The following is a 13,986-nucleotide window of genomic DNA, read 5'->3' as shown; positions in this document are numbered from 1 at the left end:
GACAGACTCTAGAAGAGAGAGGAGCCAAGGGAACGGATTCTCCTCTAGAGCCTCCAACAGGAACAGAGCTGCCGACAACTTGATTTTAGTCCAGTGTGACCGTTTTGGACTTCTTACCTCCAGAATTGTGAAATAATAAGTTTATGTTGTTTTAAGCTACAAAATTTGTAGTGATTTGTTAAACCAGCAATAGGAAACAAATTCAGGTCCCAATTCCCTTTTCTCTTATTTCAGCATTGCTGCTTCTTGTCAGCAGGTAACTGCGTTTTTCTGAGTTAAAAATCATAAAAACCTGGATTAGATTTCTTTAGATCCTCATGCATACTGACTCATAAATTAGCACCCTGTCTGTGGCCACTCTTTCCTGCCAACCCCCTCCTCCATCCCACATGGTCCCACCTATCCCGTTCAGCAAACATCATCCTAAAAACATCAACAAATTTTCTATTTTAATTTTAAAATGACATTTTACTTTGTTAATTGTGTGTAATTTTGGGGGTGGTTTGTCATGCATGATATTTTCCAGTTACTCTTGAATAGTAAAATCGAGGCCAGAAGGCAAGACTGAATTATGCCTGAGGGATTCTTTTTTTTAATTTTTAATTTTTTAAAATTTCTAACTTCTATTTTAAGTTCAGGGGTACATGTGCCAGATATGCAGGTTTGTTACATAGATAATCTTTGTGTGCCATGGTGGTTTGCTGCACAGATCAACACATTATCTAGGTATTGAGCCCAGCATCCATTAGCTATTCTCCACCTGCAGGATTCTTAACATGACTTTTTCCAGAATTCTCTTCTCATAAGTGAATTATTTCATCATCAAGAGAATATCATATAAGCTCTCTTGATGATGAATGAATTTATTTACTATAGAAATATGCAGGGCTTATGGTAATAATTTTTTTTTGCAACATTCTTGGTTTTGCTGAAATCTTGTTTGATTATAAACTGGGAAAATTGATTGTTGTCATTGGCTATGTTCGTTTTACTTTTTAATTGGTATGAGTGATGGAAGGCAAGAGACAGGAGGAATATTTGTCATTTCCTTCCCAGAGGCACTTCTGTTATTTTTCAGTTCTCCTTCGTGTGGCGGGTAGGGTGCCCAGGTACTTTGGAGTCGCTCTTATGTTTATAAATCTTCTGCAGGGGCCTGCTTGGTGTTCAGTGTCATTTCTAGGATGATCCCTGCTACAGTGGGGTCCCTCCACTACAGCTGAGTCCCTCTGCTACTCTTGCAATGGAACACTGGGGCTTGGAGTTAAGAGAACATGTCACAGAGGGAAGCATAAATCCCCTGGCCTCTTGAAATACAAGTCCTATGTTTAGCTACGGAATGGTAAACATTCTTCTCGTTCTAAATAAAGTAACCATTCCATGTTCAAACTGCGACTTGTTTTGCATTTTTTCTCCCATTGAAATAGCATGTGGCATGGGAAGAGTACCCTCTGTAAGTCTAGGTTCCAGAAATAGATCTTTAATCTTTCCTTATAACTCGCCTTGTGTTTCTAGGTCTTTTTGTTCCCCCCAGTCATTTCAGAGCTCAGAGCTGTGAGGCTCCCCCGGTCTCAGGGCTCTTCGTCTCTCTGAGATTTGGTCCTAGAGAAGGGAGTCTAGCTGCTTTCTAGAACCAGCCTCTTTCTCTTAAGAGTGTCTGTAAAATGTTGGTACACACAGTGTTCTCAGTATTCTATTAGGTTTTTACTATGATATTTCTATCCAGATTCTGTGGTGGGAGCTCTTACAAACTTACTGACACATAATTCCCTTTTATACCGTATTTTGTCTAAATATGGTTGTACCCATTTTTAGCTAGATAGCGTATGAATTAGTACTGATTCATGCCCAGGACCAGATGGAGCTTGCCTTTTTCCAAGGAAGATAAAGTGTTAGGTTTTCTTGTCTTAGTTATGAAAAATGCCAGCTTGAACACCTGTCTGGTGTCCTAATTGTCTTAATCTGTGAAGCGGAAGGGCCATCTGGCTCACCTGATCAATTATGTAGATATTGATTAAGATGGGGAGGAAAAAATCATCCAAAGAGGCAGAGTTAGTCACTCAGTCTGCCGTTCCTGTCAGGAGCGTGTTAGTTGCTCAATAAAGATCTGTGGATCCCACTGATGAGGGCCGCAAGCAGCATGAATGTGTCTGAGATGTTCTGGAAAAGCCTTCGTATTGTAGGGAGAAGAACATGTTTGGGGAATCTAAACTACATATTTAAGAAAACAGGCCAGGCATGGTGGCTCACGCCTGTAATCCCAGCACTTTGGGAGGCCAAGGCAGGCGGATCACCTGAGGTCAGGTGTTTAAGATCAGCCTGGCCAACGTGGTGAAACCCTGTCTCTACAAAAAAATACAAAAAATTAGCTGGGCATGGTGGTGGGCGCATGTAATCCCATTTACTCAGGAGGCTGAGACACAAAGATCGCTTGAACTTGGGAGGTGGAGGTTGCAGCGAGCCAAGATCGCACCACCACACTCCAGTCTGGGCAACAGCGAGACTCTGTCGCAAAAAAAAAAAAAAAAAAAAAAAAAGCAAGCGAGAAAAAGAAAACAGAGGTAGCACAGAACCCTATGTATGAAAAAGTAAAACCAATTAAAAATAATCACGGGTAAGCATGGGCTCATTTCTGCAATCTCAGCAGTTTGGGAGGATGATGCAGAAGGATCACTTGAACCTGGGAGTTAGAGACAAGCCTGGGCAACAAAGCAAGACTCTGTCTCTACAAAAGTAAAAAATAAGCCCAGACACAGTGGCTCATGCCTGTAATCCCAGCACTTTGAAAGGTCAAGGTAGGTGGATCACTTGAGGTCAGGTGTTCAAGACCAGCCTGGCCAACATAGTGAAACTCTATCTCTACTGAAAACACACACACACAAAATTAGCCAGGCGTGGTGGTGGGAGCCTGTAAACCCAGCTACTCGGGAGGTTGAGGCAGGAGAATCGCTTGAGCCTGGGAGGCAGAGGTTGCAGTTAACTGACATCATACCACTGCACTCCAGCCTGGGCAGCAGAGCGAAACTTCATCTCAAAAAAAAAAAAAAGGAAAAAATTAAAAAAAACCCCACACAATCATCATCTTTGATGTTTAAAATGAAAAAGAATAAAAATCTTGCTTAACAAAAATATCCCTTCCTTGTAAAAGCTGTCTTCCAGTTGCCATCAATTCCTTCCTCTTTAACGACACAAGGTGGAGTCCTACCTTGAATCATATTACTGCTATTTATTTTCAAAAGTGTCTCTGGAGTGACAGGAATAAAAATCTCTGTTCCTTAGGGGAATTCAAATAACTTCCAGACATTTGTTCATGCTTTCACTGAAAAACATAGTTTTTAAAGAACACGGGCATGGAACAGGGGTTGCACTGTGGAGCCCACAAGCAGAATTGTTTCATTTGGTTCTCATGGGATTTTAAAAAGTAAGAAATTTCACATAAAAATGCAGAGTTCTTCACGGCAGCACGCAGTTGGAGTTGAGTGGCAACTGTCAGCCTGAGATGAGGCATAACCCGCACTCCCTCCCAGCCCCTGTGACTTCCTGAGGACTGCACTGGGTCACTATTCATTCCACCACCTGCATGACCCTGTACCTGAACCCTGACCTGAACAACCATCTCTGACACTATGGAGAAACCAAGGTGCAGAGTCACTCTGAGAAGAAAAATGTTTAACTCCACTGGGACCTAACTTAGTCTGAATGTGAGGTGGGGAGGACTTGAAGTGGGAAAACATTTTTAAAAGCAACAGAAGGCATGGCTCTCAGGAAAGTTCTGTACCCATTTGGTGCAGGAAACAGAATGAAATTCAACACAGTCCATTCCTCATGTGATGTTGTCTACCACAGACAATACACAGGCTCCAGGCTCTTGTCAGGGAGAATAATGTCAATTGAAGAAGGCGGTGTTTGCAGAGGCTGACTTTGAGATACATGTCCACTGTCTCCTCTAAATTCTATGAACTGTTTCCTTGGATTGAGTCATTCTAGTTTTGGACCTAAACCACCGTGGAACTGCTTTTATGAAGTGTCTCTCTGTTCTGCTCACCAGCCTAAGGCGAGTGCCACAGGACGGGCCCACAGTGCTGGATTCAGTGTCAGGATTCTACTGGGACTTTCAATCTTGACATTCTTCTCTGGGTTAAGTATTGTAAATAAATGTGTTTTCCCTGAGAATCTGTTTTTTTCTTTCTTTCTTAATATTACAAACATTATAAATGTTATACCACATCTGATTTCTCTCTTTGCACTGATGGATAAAAGGTCAGAGTCCAATCTGTGGCCTGCCTTTAGCAAGTATATCAAACACAATAAAATTGAATGCACTTGGGTAATTTACTCTGTTTTGTTCTTTTCTTCCCAGCCCTTAATTTTCCTTTGTCCTTCTTCTTGAATATTCATTTTTAAGTGCTTTTAAAAATGTCTTATTGCTACCAAGTGTTATACAAATACAAAATAAATAACTAAAGTGGGCATTCCAGAAGCCAAGGAGTATCTTCAATTAAATTAGCCCAGGTAAAATAAATTGGAACAATGAAACCCCATACTTATGGACTCTAATTGATTACAACATATGATTGAACACAATGCTTCCCCATTCATTTAAAATTTAACTTAATTTTATCTTTGTTCATGTCTCTTATGTCCTAGGTACAAACTCCTAGCTCCATGAAAACGATGACTTGTTTCATAAAGGGGGGGAGGGTCTTCTAGTTGGTTTCTCTCACCACCAAAGCTGCTTGGCTGGTGTCTGAGGTGTTCCAGGTTATCTGAGACAACTCCCCCACCTCACCCCAGGACCCTAACTCCATGCTGGTCCTGGCCATTCTCTGAAGCAGTATGCCTTCTTCACTCTCAAAACCATCCAGGACCTTAAGAGTACATGAGGTGGATATGATTCCAGTTTCTGTTTTCCATCTTGCTGTTTCTCAACGACATCTGGCATATCCAGGTTCTATTGGGATCGTTTCCTCTTAATTAATCTTCCAAGTGAAAAATTTGCAACTTTACTTTTTTCTTTAGTATATTTCTACACCAGTAATTGATGTGTTGTATTTGGAGAAAAAAAAGAGGGGTAAGGGAGTTAAGAGTGTGTCTGTATGTATGTATAACCGTAAAGATATAAACAAGTATGATATCAGCATTATTGAGTGGCATAAAAAGAGATGGTAGGGAAGAGAAAGACCTTGCATCCTTGCTGTTTTCTGCACTAGAAAACACGTGGTGGTGTTGACTGAGAACAACTTATTTTTGGTTTGGAAATTGATGAGGTTTGTTTGGTGCAGGAATGGCTTTGGAGTAATTCAGGGAGAAGGCACCGTGCAGCTTACATAAAGCAAGTTCAGTTTCTGCAACTTGAAGCTTCTGGTCTGGTTGGAGGCAAAAGGCTTGCATATGTAACCCAACTGGAGAAGAATTCAAGTGTATGATAAATTACTAAATTATGTGTTAAAAGCAATAACTGCAATAAATGGAGTGTACCCACCATTCTAAATTTAACTCATAAGCAATGAATGAAAGACTTTCTTGGAGAGCACTCAGTTTTGCTTTAGAAGTTACTCTTAACTGTTGTAAAAAATGCTCATATTTCGAGTTTCATGGATTTCTTGATTTTTGCGATCATAACATATTTTATGAAGTCTTCTTTTAATACCTTTTGCTATTTTCTAAAATTATTAATGTGACTTATATTCCAGGGAGTTTTAAAGTCACTTGTTTCTTGAGTTTCTTCTGCCTTAGTGTTATATGGCTACATCTGTTAGATACTGGGTCTGGTCCAGAAAATACTATTGTAGTGAATATAATTTTTTATAGTTATAACAATTTATAAAATCCAGATGAATGTAACCATGGCAATTCAGGCAACTTGGTAACGTACTACTTGAAATTCAAGTTTCTTTGAGGTAAATATGTACTCATTTAGGGTGTTCCCTGTTTCTTTTCTCCATCTTCTCAGGAGCCAAGGGTTATCCATCCCATAACTGGTGAAAAGGTTTCTGGTGTGCATCTCATCTTCTGTCTTTGCTGGCCTCTGCTGAAGCTTAGCTGGCCCTGCCTAATCTTTGGGATCTTCCTCTACTTTTATTGTGTCCGTTGATGCGGCACATCCTCATGGTATCTGATGACCAAGCCCTTTACTCTGCAACTTCTGGGCCTAGCTTGCAAGACCCAGTTGAACTCCATCTGCTCTTAGCCAACCTCTGGACCTCTCTTAGCAAGCCTGAGGAACATATGGCTGCCCTTCCACTTCATTCTAGGGCTGCCAGAGATTGGGAGTGGGGGGCATACAGGGTGAGAGAAGCCATTTCAGAACTTTCTTTGTTACCCTATACATACTTTTATACTGTCTTGGCTGCCCTTTGATGGTATGGAGCCCTCTGAGAAAAGCCCTTTCTTGTGTGAGTTTCAATTGTCAAGTTAGGAACTAATTCTCCCTATTCCCATACCTCTGTCTTGTCCAGAGAAGGTGGTCTTTACCAATGCTCCAAGGGTATTGACCCATGTGGTGGTCACTGTGTGGTCACCGTGAGAAGCATTTCTCAAGACCCTACACCAACTATTCACTCTCTGAATCTTTTCCAAGTTCCTCGACTCCAGACCAGAAAAGGTTCTTAGCTCCTCTTTGTGTAGCAGAGAAATGGCTTGTATATCATCATGTTTTTCCTCTTCTACGGTTAATGTTATAAACTCTATGCTATTAGTGCTCCAGGACTTATCTTTGGAGAGCTAAATACACACACACACACACACACACACACACACACACACGCAGTCTCTCTCTCTCTCTCTCTCTCACACACAGTGAGAGCAGAGGCAGTGTGTGCGTGCGCACATTTAGCTCTTCAAATATATATCAAATATATATATCTTTCTCTTTCCATGATATTGTGTCTTACCCTCTTAAGAGCCAATTTTGAAATTCAAAGTGAAGAATTTGACTTGCTGAAATTCTGCTTGCTGGGTTCTTTGCTTTTTTTTTCCCTTTTCTAGAACAAAAGCCTTAGCCTAAGATCTTTTTTAATGGTTAAGATGCTGCAGGATAAAAAGGAAATGCCAAGAAGAAAGAATACGTCAGGCAATACTTTAAAATATTTTATAGCTACTTATAGGATATGATCTGAAATAAATGACGTGGTCTACCATAAAATTTTCCTCTTTGGCGAGGAACTGGCAAGAAGCTAGGCAAATTTCTCAAGGCGTTAAGCTCAAATAGTCTTGAAATGTATCATAAGAGGCAGATTTTTCTCTCCCTCCCTCCTTGACTATGAAAATATTTCTTAGGACACTGCCTTCTTTTCCATACCCTTTGGTAACCTGGGAGGGTTGGTTGGCAAAATTCCACACAGTAAGCAATACTCACTGCTATCTAACAGACTTAAACTTTCTCCTTGGGGAAGAATAGAAAAGTCCTGTGGCTAAAAATGTCAAGTCTGGGATCCTAAAGCTCTACGAGAGAAATGATGGGGAATATTGTTCCCTTGGCTGAGGAATAGGCTGGATGACAAATGTCTTTTTCCCAGCTTGTAAATTTCTGTGATTCAAAGAAAACATATCAAAAGGAACGGAGAAAGCACAATATGCAGAAAACAAAAGTGAAGATTTTTTATTCTAATATTTTGAATTACATACACACAAGTACATATGCATATACATACATATAGACATAATACACATAAACATTTGAAAAATATTTTATGAATTTCTAATAAATATTTGCTAATAAATATTACATTAGAAATAATCAATTAAATGCTTATATTACCATCAACTTAAGCCTGCAGATATTGCAAGAAGTTCACAACACTCCAGGATCTCTGAGTTCATGACAGTAAACTTGCATTTCTTTCATAATATTAACAGGATGCTTATGATAAATGCAGTGCAAATAGAGATGCTTCGTTCTCATCATGGGCTGTTGAAACTAAATTTATGTTGAGTATTGCTATGCCAGGTATATTGTATACCCCATAAATAAATGACTCATAACTAAATGATGTATGTATTATGTGTATATGTATGCATCTGCATATGTGTGTGTATATATATTTTTAATATATATAATTTTTTTAACATTAAAAGGTATTTTTACCCACTGGAGAGAGTTTTAATCTCTTAAGCCATAATCTTACATTATGTATTTTTAATTAAGAGCACGGTGCTGGAGTCGGATCGCTTGGGCAAAAAACATTTATTAACTGTGTGACCTTGGGCAAGTTATGGAACCATTTTGTGTGGCAGTAACCTCCTCCAAGACGAGAACAATAATTGCACCTGCCCCATGGGGTGATTGCAGAGATTAAATGAGTTAAGGCATAGCACTATATAAAAGTATGAAATAAATGTAAACTTTCATTATAATTACCGGTATGTGCAAGGCCCCATGCTAGGTACTGTGAGAGATAAAAGTAAAAAGAGACACAGTCTCCACACTTACACAGTTCACTATCCAATTAGGAACACAAACTACAGTTCCACATAAAGTTAAATATTAAGACCCAAGAAGAAAACACAGTCCAGTTCAGCAGCACAGACCAAACTCTTAAATACAAAAGCCATGGGGAACTGGGTGGCTTAGAGCAGAGGGGTATTTTTGTAAATTATTTCCCTTCATCTGATGCTTATCTCTTTGACATGATGAAAAAAGGCTCAAGGCAGATTGTATAATAAACACATTGCAATGGCCCAGCCCTGTGTTAATCCTGCAGTGGTTTAGCCATTGGTGACTGCTACATGACGCAGATGCTGACGCTGGATTAAGACTCTTGACAACAGAGATGGGTTGATCTGTGAGTGTTCTAAGAAGTGGGCCAACCCATCAATGTCTAAAGTCTATAGAGGGTTGGCAAATGCGTCAGATGATTTTTTAATTTTTTTTCTGAGGTTTACGGAGAGTTTCAGGCTGTGATTATCCAGCTTAAGAGGTAATTTTGTAAAAGAACTGGTACAAAACAGGGTGTGCCCCACTGCCAAATGAATACTACAGTTAACAAGTACTCTGTGAGATCAAGGACAAGGCTGCTTATTGTGGTCTGGGGTGATCACAGAAGGCCTTGGGAAGAAATTATTATGAAAGGGCCTTCAACAAGAATTTAAGATAATCCTTGCACTAATTAATCCCTTTTAAGTCAAATATTAAATCTCCCAACTTAATTTTTAAATTTGTCACTCTAAATTCTTACTTACAGACTGTCCCTGAATGGTGCTCTGTAACAAAAGATAATTTTTTGGCTAAATTATGAGTTTAGTAGGTTTCCATGAGTTGATCTGAGAATACAGCATCCATAGCATTGCTTCTGTGGGAAAAGGGGAGCTATTCTGAACTTCAGACAATCATTTACAAACCCATTTTTGAAAACTCTGCTTTGATTGGTTCTTTCTTTCAACAAGTATTTATTAAGTGCTCTTGATATGTCAGACACTGTTGCAGGCACTGAGGATACATCAGTGAACAAAACAAAAATCTCTTCCCTCATGGAGCTGACATTCTAGAGAGAAGAGATAGTTAATAAGCATAATAAATAATTGGTATAGTGTGTTGGAATAAAGAAAAAGTAGCGTAGGATAAAAGGGATGGGGTGGGTGGCAATTCTAAATAGGATGGTCATTGAGAAGATGACATTTAAGCAAAGTGTGAAGGCAGCTGGCCAAGGCCACCAACCACATTGGGAAAGAGCATTTAAGGTAGAAGGAAGAGCCAGTGCAAAGGCTCTGAGGCAGGAGTTTACCTAGTGAGTTTAAGAACAGCAAGGAAGCCAGTGTAGCTAGAGGTGGGAGAGAGGAGAGAGAAGATGAGGTCAGAGAGGTAACTCATGTAGTGGCAGGTAGAAGACTTGCCAGATCATACAGGGCCTTGCAGGCTATTCTAGAGCTTTTGAGAAAATGAGGGATCACTTGTATTAGGCCGGCTTAAAAGAGGGCCATCTGTATAAAAATAATTCCTCTTTAAATTGTTTCCTTAAACTTAGGGGTGTATACAAATCACCCAGGATCTTGTTAAAATTCAAATTCTGACTTAGTAGGTCTGGGGAAAGGCCTGAGATTCTGCATCTTTAACAAGCTTTCAGGTGATATCAGGCTGCTGGTCCACAACCACACTTTGAGTAATGAGGTCCCCGGGCTTTTGGGCTTATCTCTCCACTAGCTGGTTACAAGGGCCTTTTTGTTCCCTTTGAGCCTGAAAAGACCACCTCAAAAGGTTTTTCTGTATATTTTTACATTAGCCACAGGTCCCCTCACTGTTCATGGTCCTATTACCTCACTAGTAAGAGCGTGGTCCAGGGCTGCCTCCGGGACTGTGAGGGAGGTTGTCCGGCTGTTTCCATGCACAGTGTAAGAAGTTTCTAGGGCTTCTGCAGTGCCACGTGGAGGCTCTGCTTCTGAACCTCAATCTGCTCCCTGAATAATAATTTCACTTCTCACCACATTCTTGTCTTACTCCAATTACAGGAGCTCTAATACAGGTCTTCACTTCTGGTCCTATACCTAGAGTGATAGTCCAGTTCTGTAAACTGAGGCAGCTGGTGGACTCGGGTGATGTTCCCAGGCAGAAGAGGTGGTCAGGTGGTCCACGGAAGCCTGTTTGTTAAGGAGCAAGGCTGATTTCTTAAGAGCCAGCCAAGTAATTGACAGTGGAACAAGTCTGGAAGGACTTGCCATTTCCAAATATAAGGCATAGGATACGGAGTCCCATGGGCTTGAGTTTGAATTGTGCTTCCATCCCTTACTGTGTAACCTGGGGAATGTGCCCGGGTGTCTCTGAGCTGCAGTTTTCTTATCTCGAAAATGGGAATGATATCAACACCTCCTTTGTAAATTGAGATAATGCATTTAAAGCACCTAGTAAAGTGCCTGGCACAAATGATACAAAATACTAGTTGCCATTATTTTTATAATTTCTACTATCATCTTACTGCGTACCAAATCGCTTTGACGCCCGGCATTATAGCATCCACCTTTACGTTCTCTGGAGTTAAGGTACCAGAGCAAATCCCTCAGCAAAGGTGTTCAAAGAGAGACACACACGCCCGAGCACTTTCTTCATGACAGATGCCACAAGAGATAACTGGAGGAGCTGAAGATGTTTAGTTTAGAAAACAGGTGATGGGGGACAGGTGGTGATGGCTCTTAGCGTTGCCTTGTTCAACGAGACCCTGAGGGCACGATGAGCCCGCGCGGAAGAGATGAAAGGGCAGCACCCCCGCGAGCGCATATCAGAGAAACTCGCCGAGACCTAAAGCGAGTCCGCGCGAGATGGGGGTGGGAGCGCCCGCGGGGGTCGTCTCCTGCGCAGCCGCAGCGGCGGCGCCAATCACCGGGCGCATCACGTCCTCTCGCGACGGTACAGTTGTACGTTCGTGACGTCGGCGGTTGCCGTGGAGAGACCCGCTCGGTCCCGACCGAGAGCTGGCGTCAGGAGCCGCAGGGTCACAGCGTGTCTTTGAAGCTGCCTCCGCCGCCACCATGAGCGGCCGAAGTCGGGGTCGAAAGTCCTCCCGCGCCAAAAACCGGGGCAAAGGCCGCGCCAAAGCCCGAGTCCGCCCTGCTCCGGACGACGCCCCGCGCGACCCGGACCCTTCACAGTACCAGAGTCTCGGGGAAGACACCCAGGCGGCACAGGTGCAGGCTGGCGCGGGGTGGGGTGGCCTGGAAGCCGCTGCGTCCGCGCAGCTCCTCCGGCTCGGGGAGGAGGCCGCCTGCCGGCTCCCCCTGGACTGTGGCCTCGCGCTGCGGGCCCGAGCTGCGGGGGACCACGGGCAGGCCGCGGCCAGGCCCGGCCCGGGGAAGGCCGCATCTCTCTCGGAGCGCCTGGCCGCAGACACTGTCTTCGTGGGAACAGCGGGAACTGTGGGAAGGCCGAAAAATGCCCCCCGCGTTGGAAACCGGCGTGGCCCTGCCGTGAAGAAGGCCCCAGAAACCTGTAGCACCGCGGGGAGGGGGCCTCAGGTCATAGCTGGTGGGAGGCAGAAGAAAGGGGCGGCAGGAGAGAATACCTCGGTGTCAGCTGGGGAGGAAAAGAAGGAAGAGAGGGTTGCAGGGTCGGGGCCCCCAGCGACGGAAGGCAGCATGGATACGCTGGAGAACGTGCAGCTGAAGCTGGAGAACATGAACGCCCAGGCGGACAGGGCCTACCTTCGGCTCTCCAGGAAGTTTGGGCAGTTGCGACTGCAGCACTTGGAGCGCAGGAACCACCTCATCCAAAATATCCCGGGCTTCTGGGGGCAAGCATTTCAGAACCACCCCCAGCTAGCATCCTTTCTGAATAGCCAAGAGAAAGAGGTACTGAGCTACTTAAACAGCTTGGAAGTGGAAGAGCTCGGCCTTGCCAGATTGGGCTACAAAATCAAGTTCTACTTCAATCGCAACCCGTATTTCCAAAATAAGGTGCTCATCAAGGAATATGGGTGTGGTCCTTCTGGCCAGGTGGTGTCTCGTTCTACTCCAATCCAGTGGCTCCCAGGGCATGATCTCCCGTCCCTAAGCCAGGGAAACCCAGAAAACAACCGTAGTTTCTTTGGGTGGTTTTCAAACCACAGCTCCATTGAGTCTGACAAGATTGTGGAGATAATCAACGAAGAATTGTGGCCCAATCCCTTGCAGTTCTACCTTTTGAGTGAAGGGGCTCGTGTAGAGAAAGGAAAGGAAAAAGAAGGCAGGCAAGGTCCAGGAAAGCAGCCAATGGAGACTACTCAGCCTGGGGTGAGCCAATCCAACTGATCCTGCACAAGTCTCCCTGCTGCCTCCTGCTGGGCTGCTCCTGGTTGACTACATATTTGGCCCTCTGCCTTCTCTTCATGTTGGCCTCTGTGTACTATAGACCCTTTGGACTTTAGTTACAAGAATATGGCATTTATGATCATGTTCTTTTGCCTCCCATAGCCTCTTGCTTTTCTACGTTAGTGTCACATGTTATGTGATCGCACCCGGACTGTTCATATGTTAAGCACACATACTTTAGATGTGTGCTGCCTGTTATCTACATTGCCTGGACCTTGTTCTTGGCTCTGGCCTTTCCTACTTGTCTTTAACATGGACACTCATGAGTCATCCTCCAGGACGACCAGTGCATCCTCAAGCTCTGCTCCTTCAGGGCCAGTGACTTGCTGGGCTTCGTGTTCATGCTGGCCATGCATGTCATCTATGCAAGCGTTTCCATTGCCACTGCAGAATGAAGCCAGTGCACATGGTATTAGTCATCAGCCAGAACTTCCTGTTCTGTGGGTCTGGGGTCACCAGCTAAGATGTCACCTGCTTTATTTCTGGCTTTGGCCTGTGGTCTGTGATACCCATCCTGCTTGATGTTCTGCAGAATGGCACTTGACTGCTGGGCATGCATGAAGTTAAGGGCAAGAAACAGTATGCCATGTGTTCTGTACCATCATGTGTCTCTTCTTGCTTCTGGGCCCTTCTACTGGTGAACTTTCATCAAGATCTGCGCCATGCCGTGTCACTATCAAGCCATTAAGTTTTGTCTGGGTTGCTGTCAGCCCCAGTTGGCTTCCTGGTCAACAAGGACTTCAAGAACTGCCTGTGGACCGAGGCCCCCTACCAGTGCATGAGACACACACCTACCCTCCCCAGCTTTCCAGGAACCCTACTGGCTGCCAGACTGATGGGCGGGCTGGTATGTGTGGACATGTGTTCACTGTCATTATGCTGTGGCTCCAGGTGAGGGTGAGGACTGGGCCTATATAGAATCCAGATACCGTTGTCAACTTCCCTTAGTCCCGTCTAAGACATGAGCAGAGTGCCATAGTAGGGGTTCTGGGAAGAGGTATTTCTGATTTGTGGGCCTCTGCTTGCTTGACTTCAGGTCACTTATACTTCTTATTTTGCTTGCCTGCCTTCATCCCTCATTTCCTCCCTCTCATTCTTCTTTCCTCCCTCCCTTTCCTGGTAGCCTCCCTTCCTCCCCTTCTGCCTTCCCCTTCCTTCTTTCCTTATTCTTTTTTATTTTGTTTAAATAGTACCACAGAGAAAACAACTGAAAAACCA

The 13,986-nt window shown here is 43.6% G+C and overlaps 1 protein-coding gene across 6 annotated transcripts in view; it reads left to right on the top strand.

The window, feature by feature from the left end:
- The first annotated feature begins 8,166 nt into the window (after positions 1 to 8,166).
- TSPYL5 (TSPY like 5) overlaps positions 8,167 to 13,986 on the top strand; it is a 347,974-nt gene continuing 342,154 nt past the window's right edge. For 4 of the 6 annotated variants that reach the window (XM_034966387.3, XM_034966386.3, XM_055116761.2 and 1 more), the window contains exon 1: positions 8,167 to 13,659. In XM_034966387.3, the coding sequence (XP_034822278.1) occupies positions 11,455 to 12,708 (1,254 nt within the window). In that variant the 5' untranslated portion in view covers positions 8,167 to 11,454 and the 3' untranslated portion in view covers positions 12,709 to 13,659. The remainder of the gene's footprint in view (positions 13,660 to 13,986) is intronic. The other 2 variants (XM_034966388.3, XM_063606864.1) reach the window with 1 other exon arrangement.

This window comes from Pan paniscus, chromosome 7 (assembly GCF_029289425.2).
Source record: "Pan paniscus chromosome 7, NHGRI_mPanPan1-v2.0_pri, whole genome shotgun sequence".
In the NCBI taxonomy this organism is placed as follows: Eukaryota; Metazoa; Chordata; class Mammalia; order Primates; family Hominidae; genus Pan; species Pan paniscus.
This window is presented reverse-complemented; position numbering and strand designations above follow the sequence as displayed.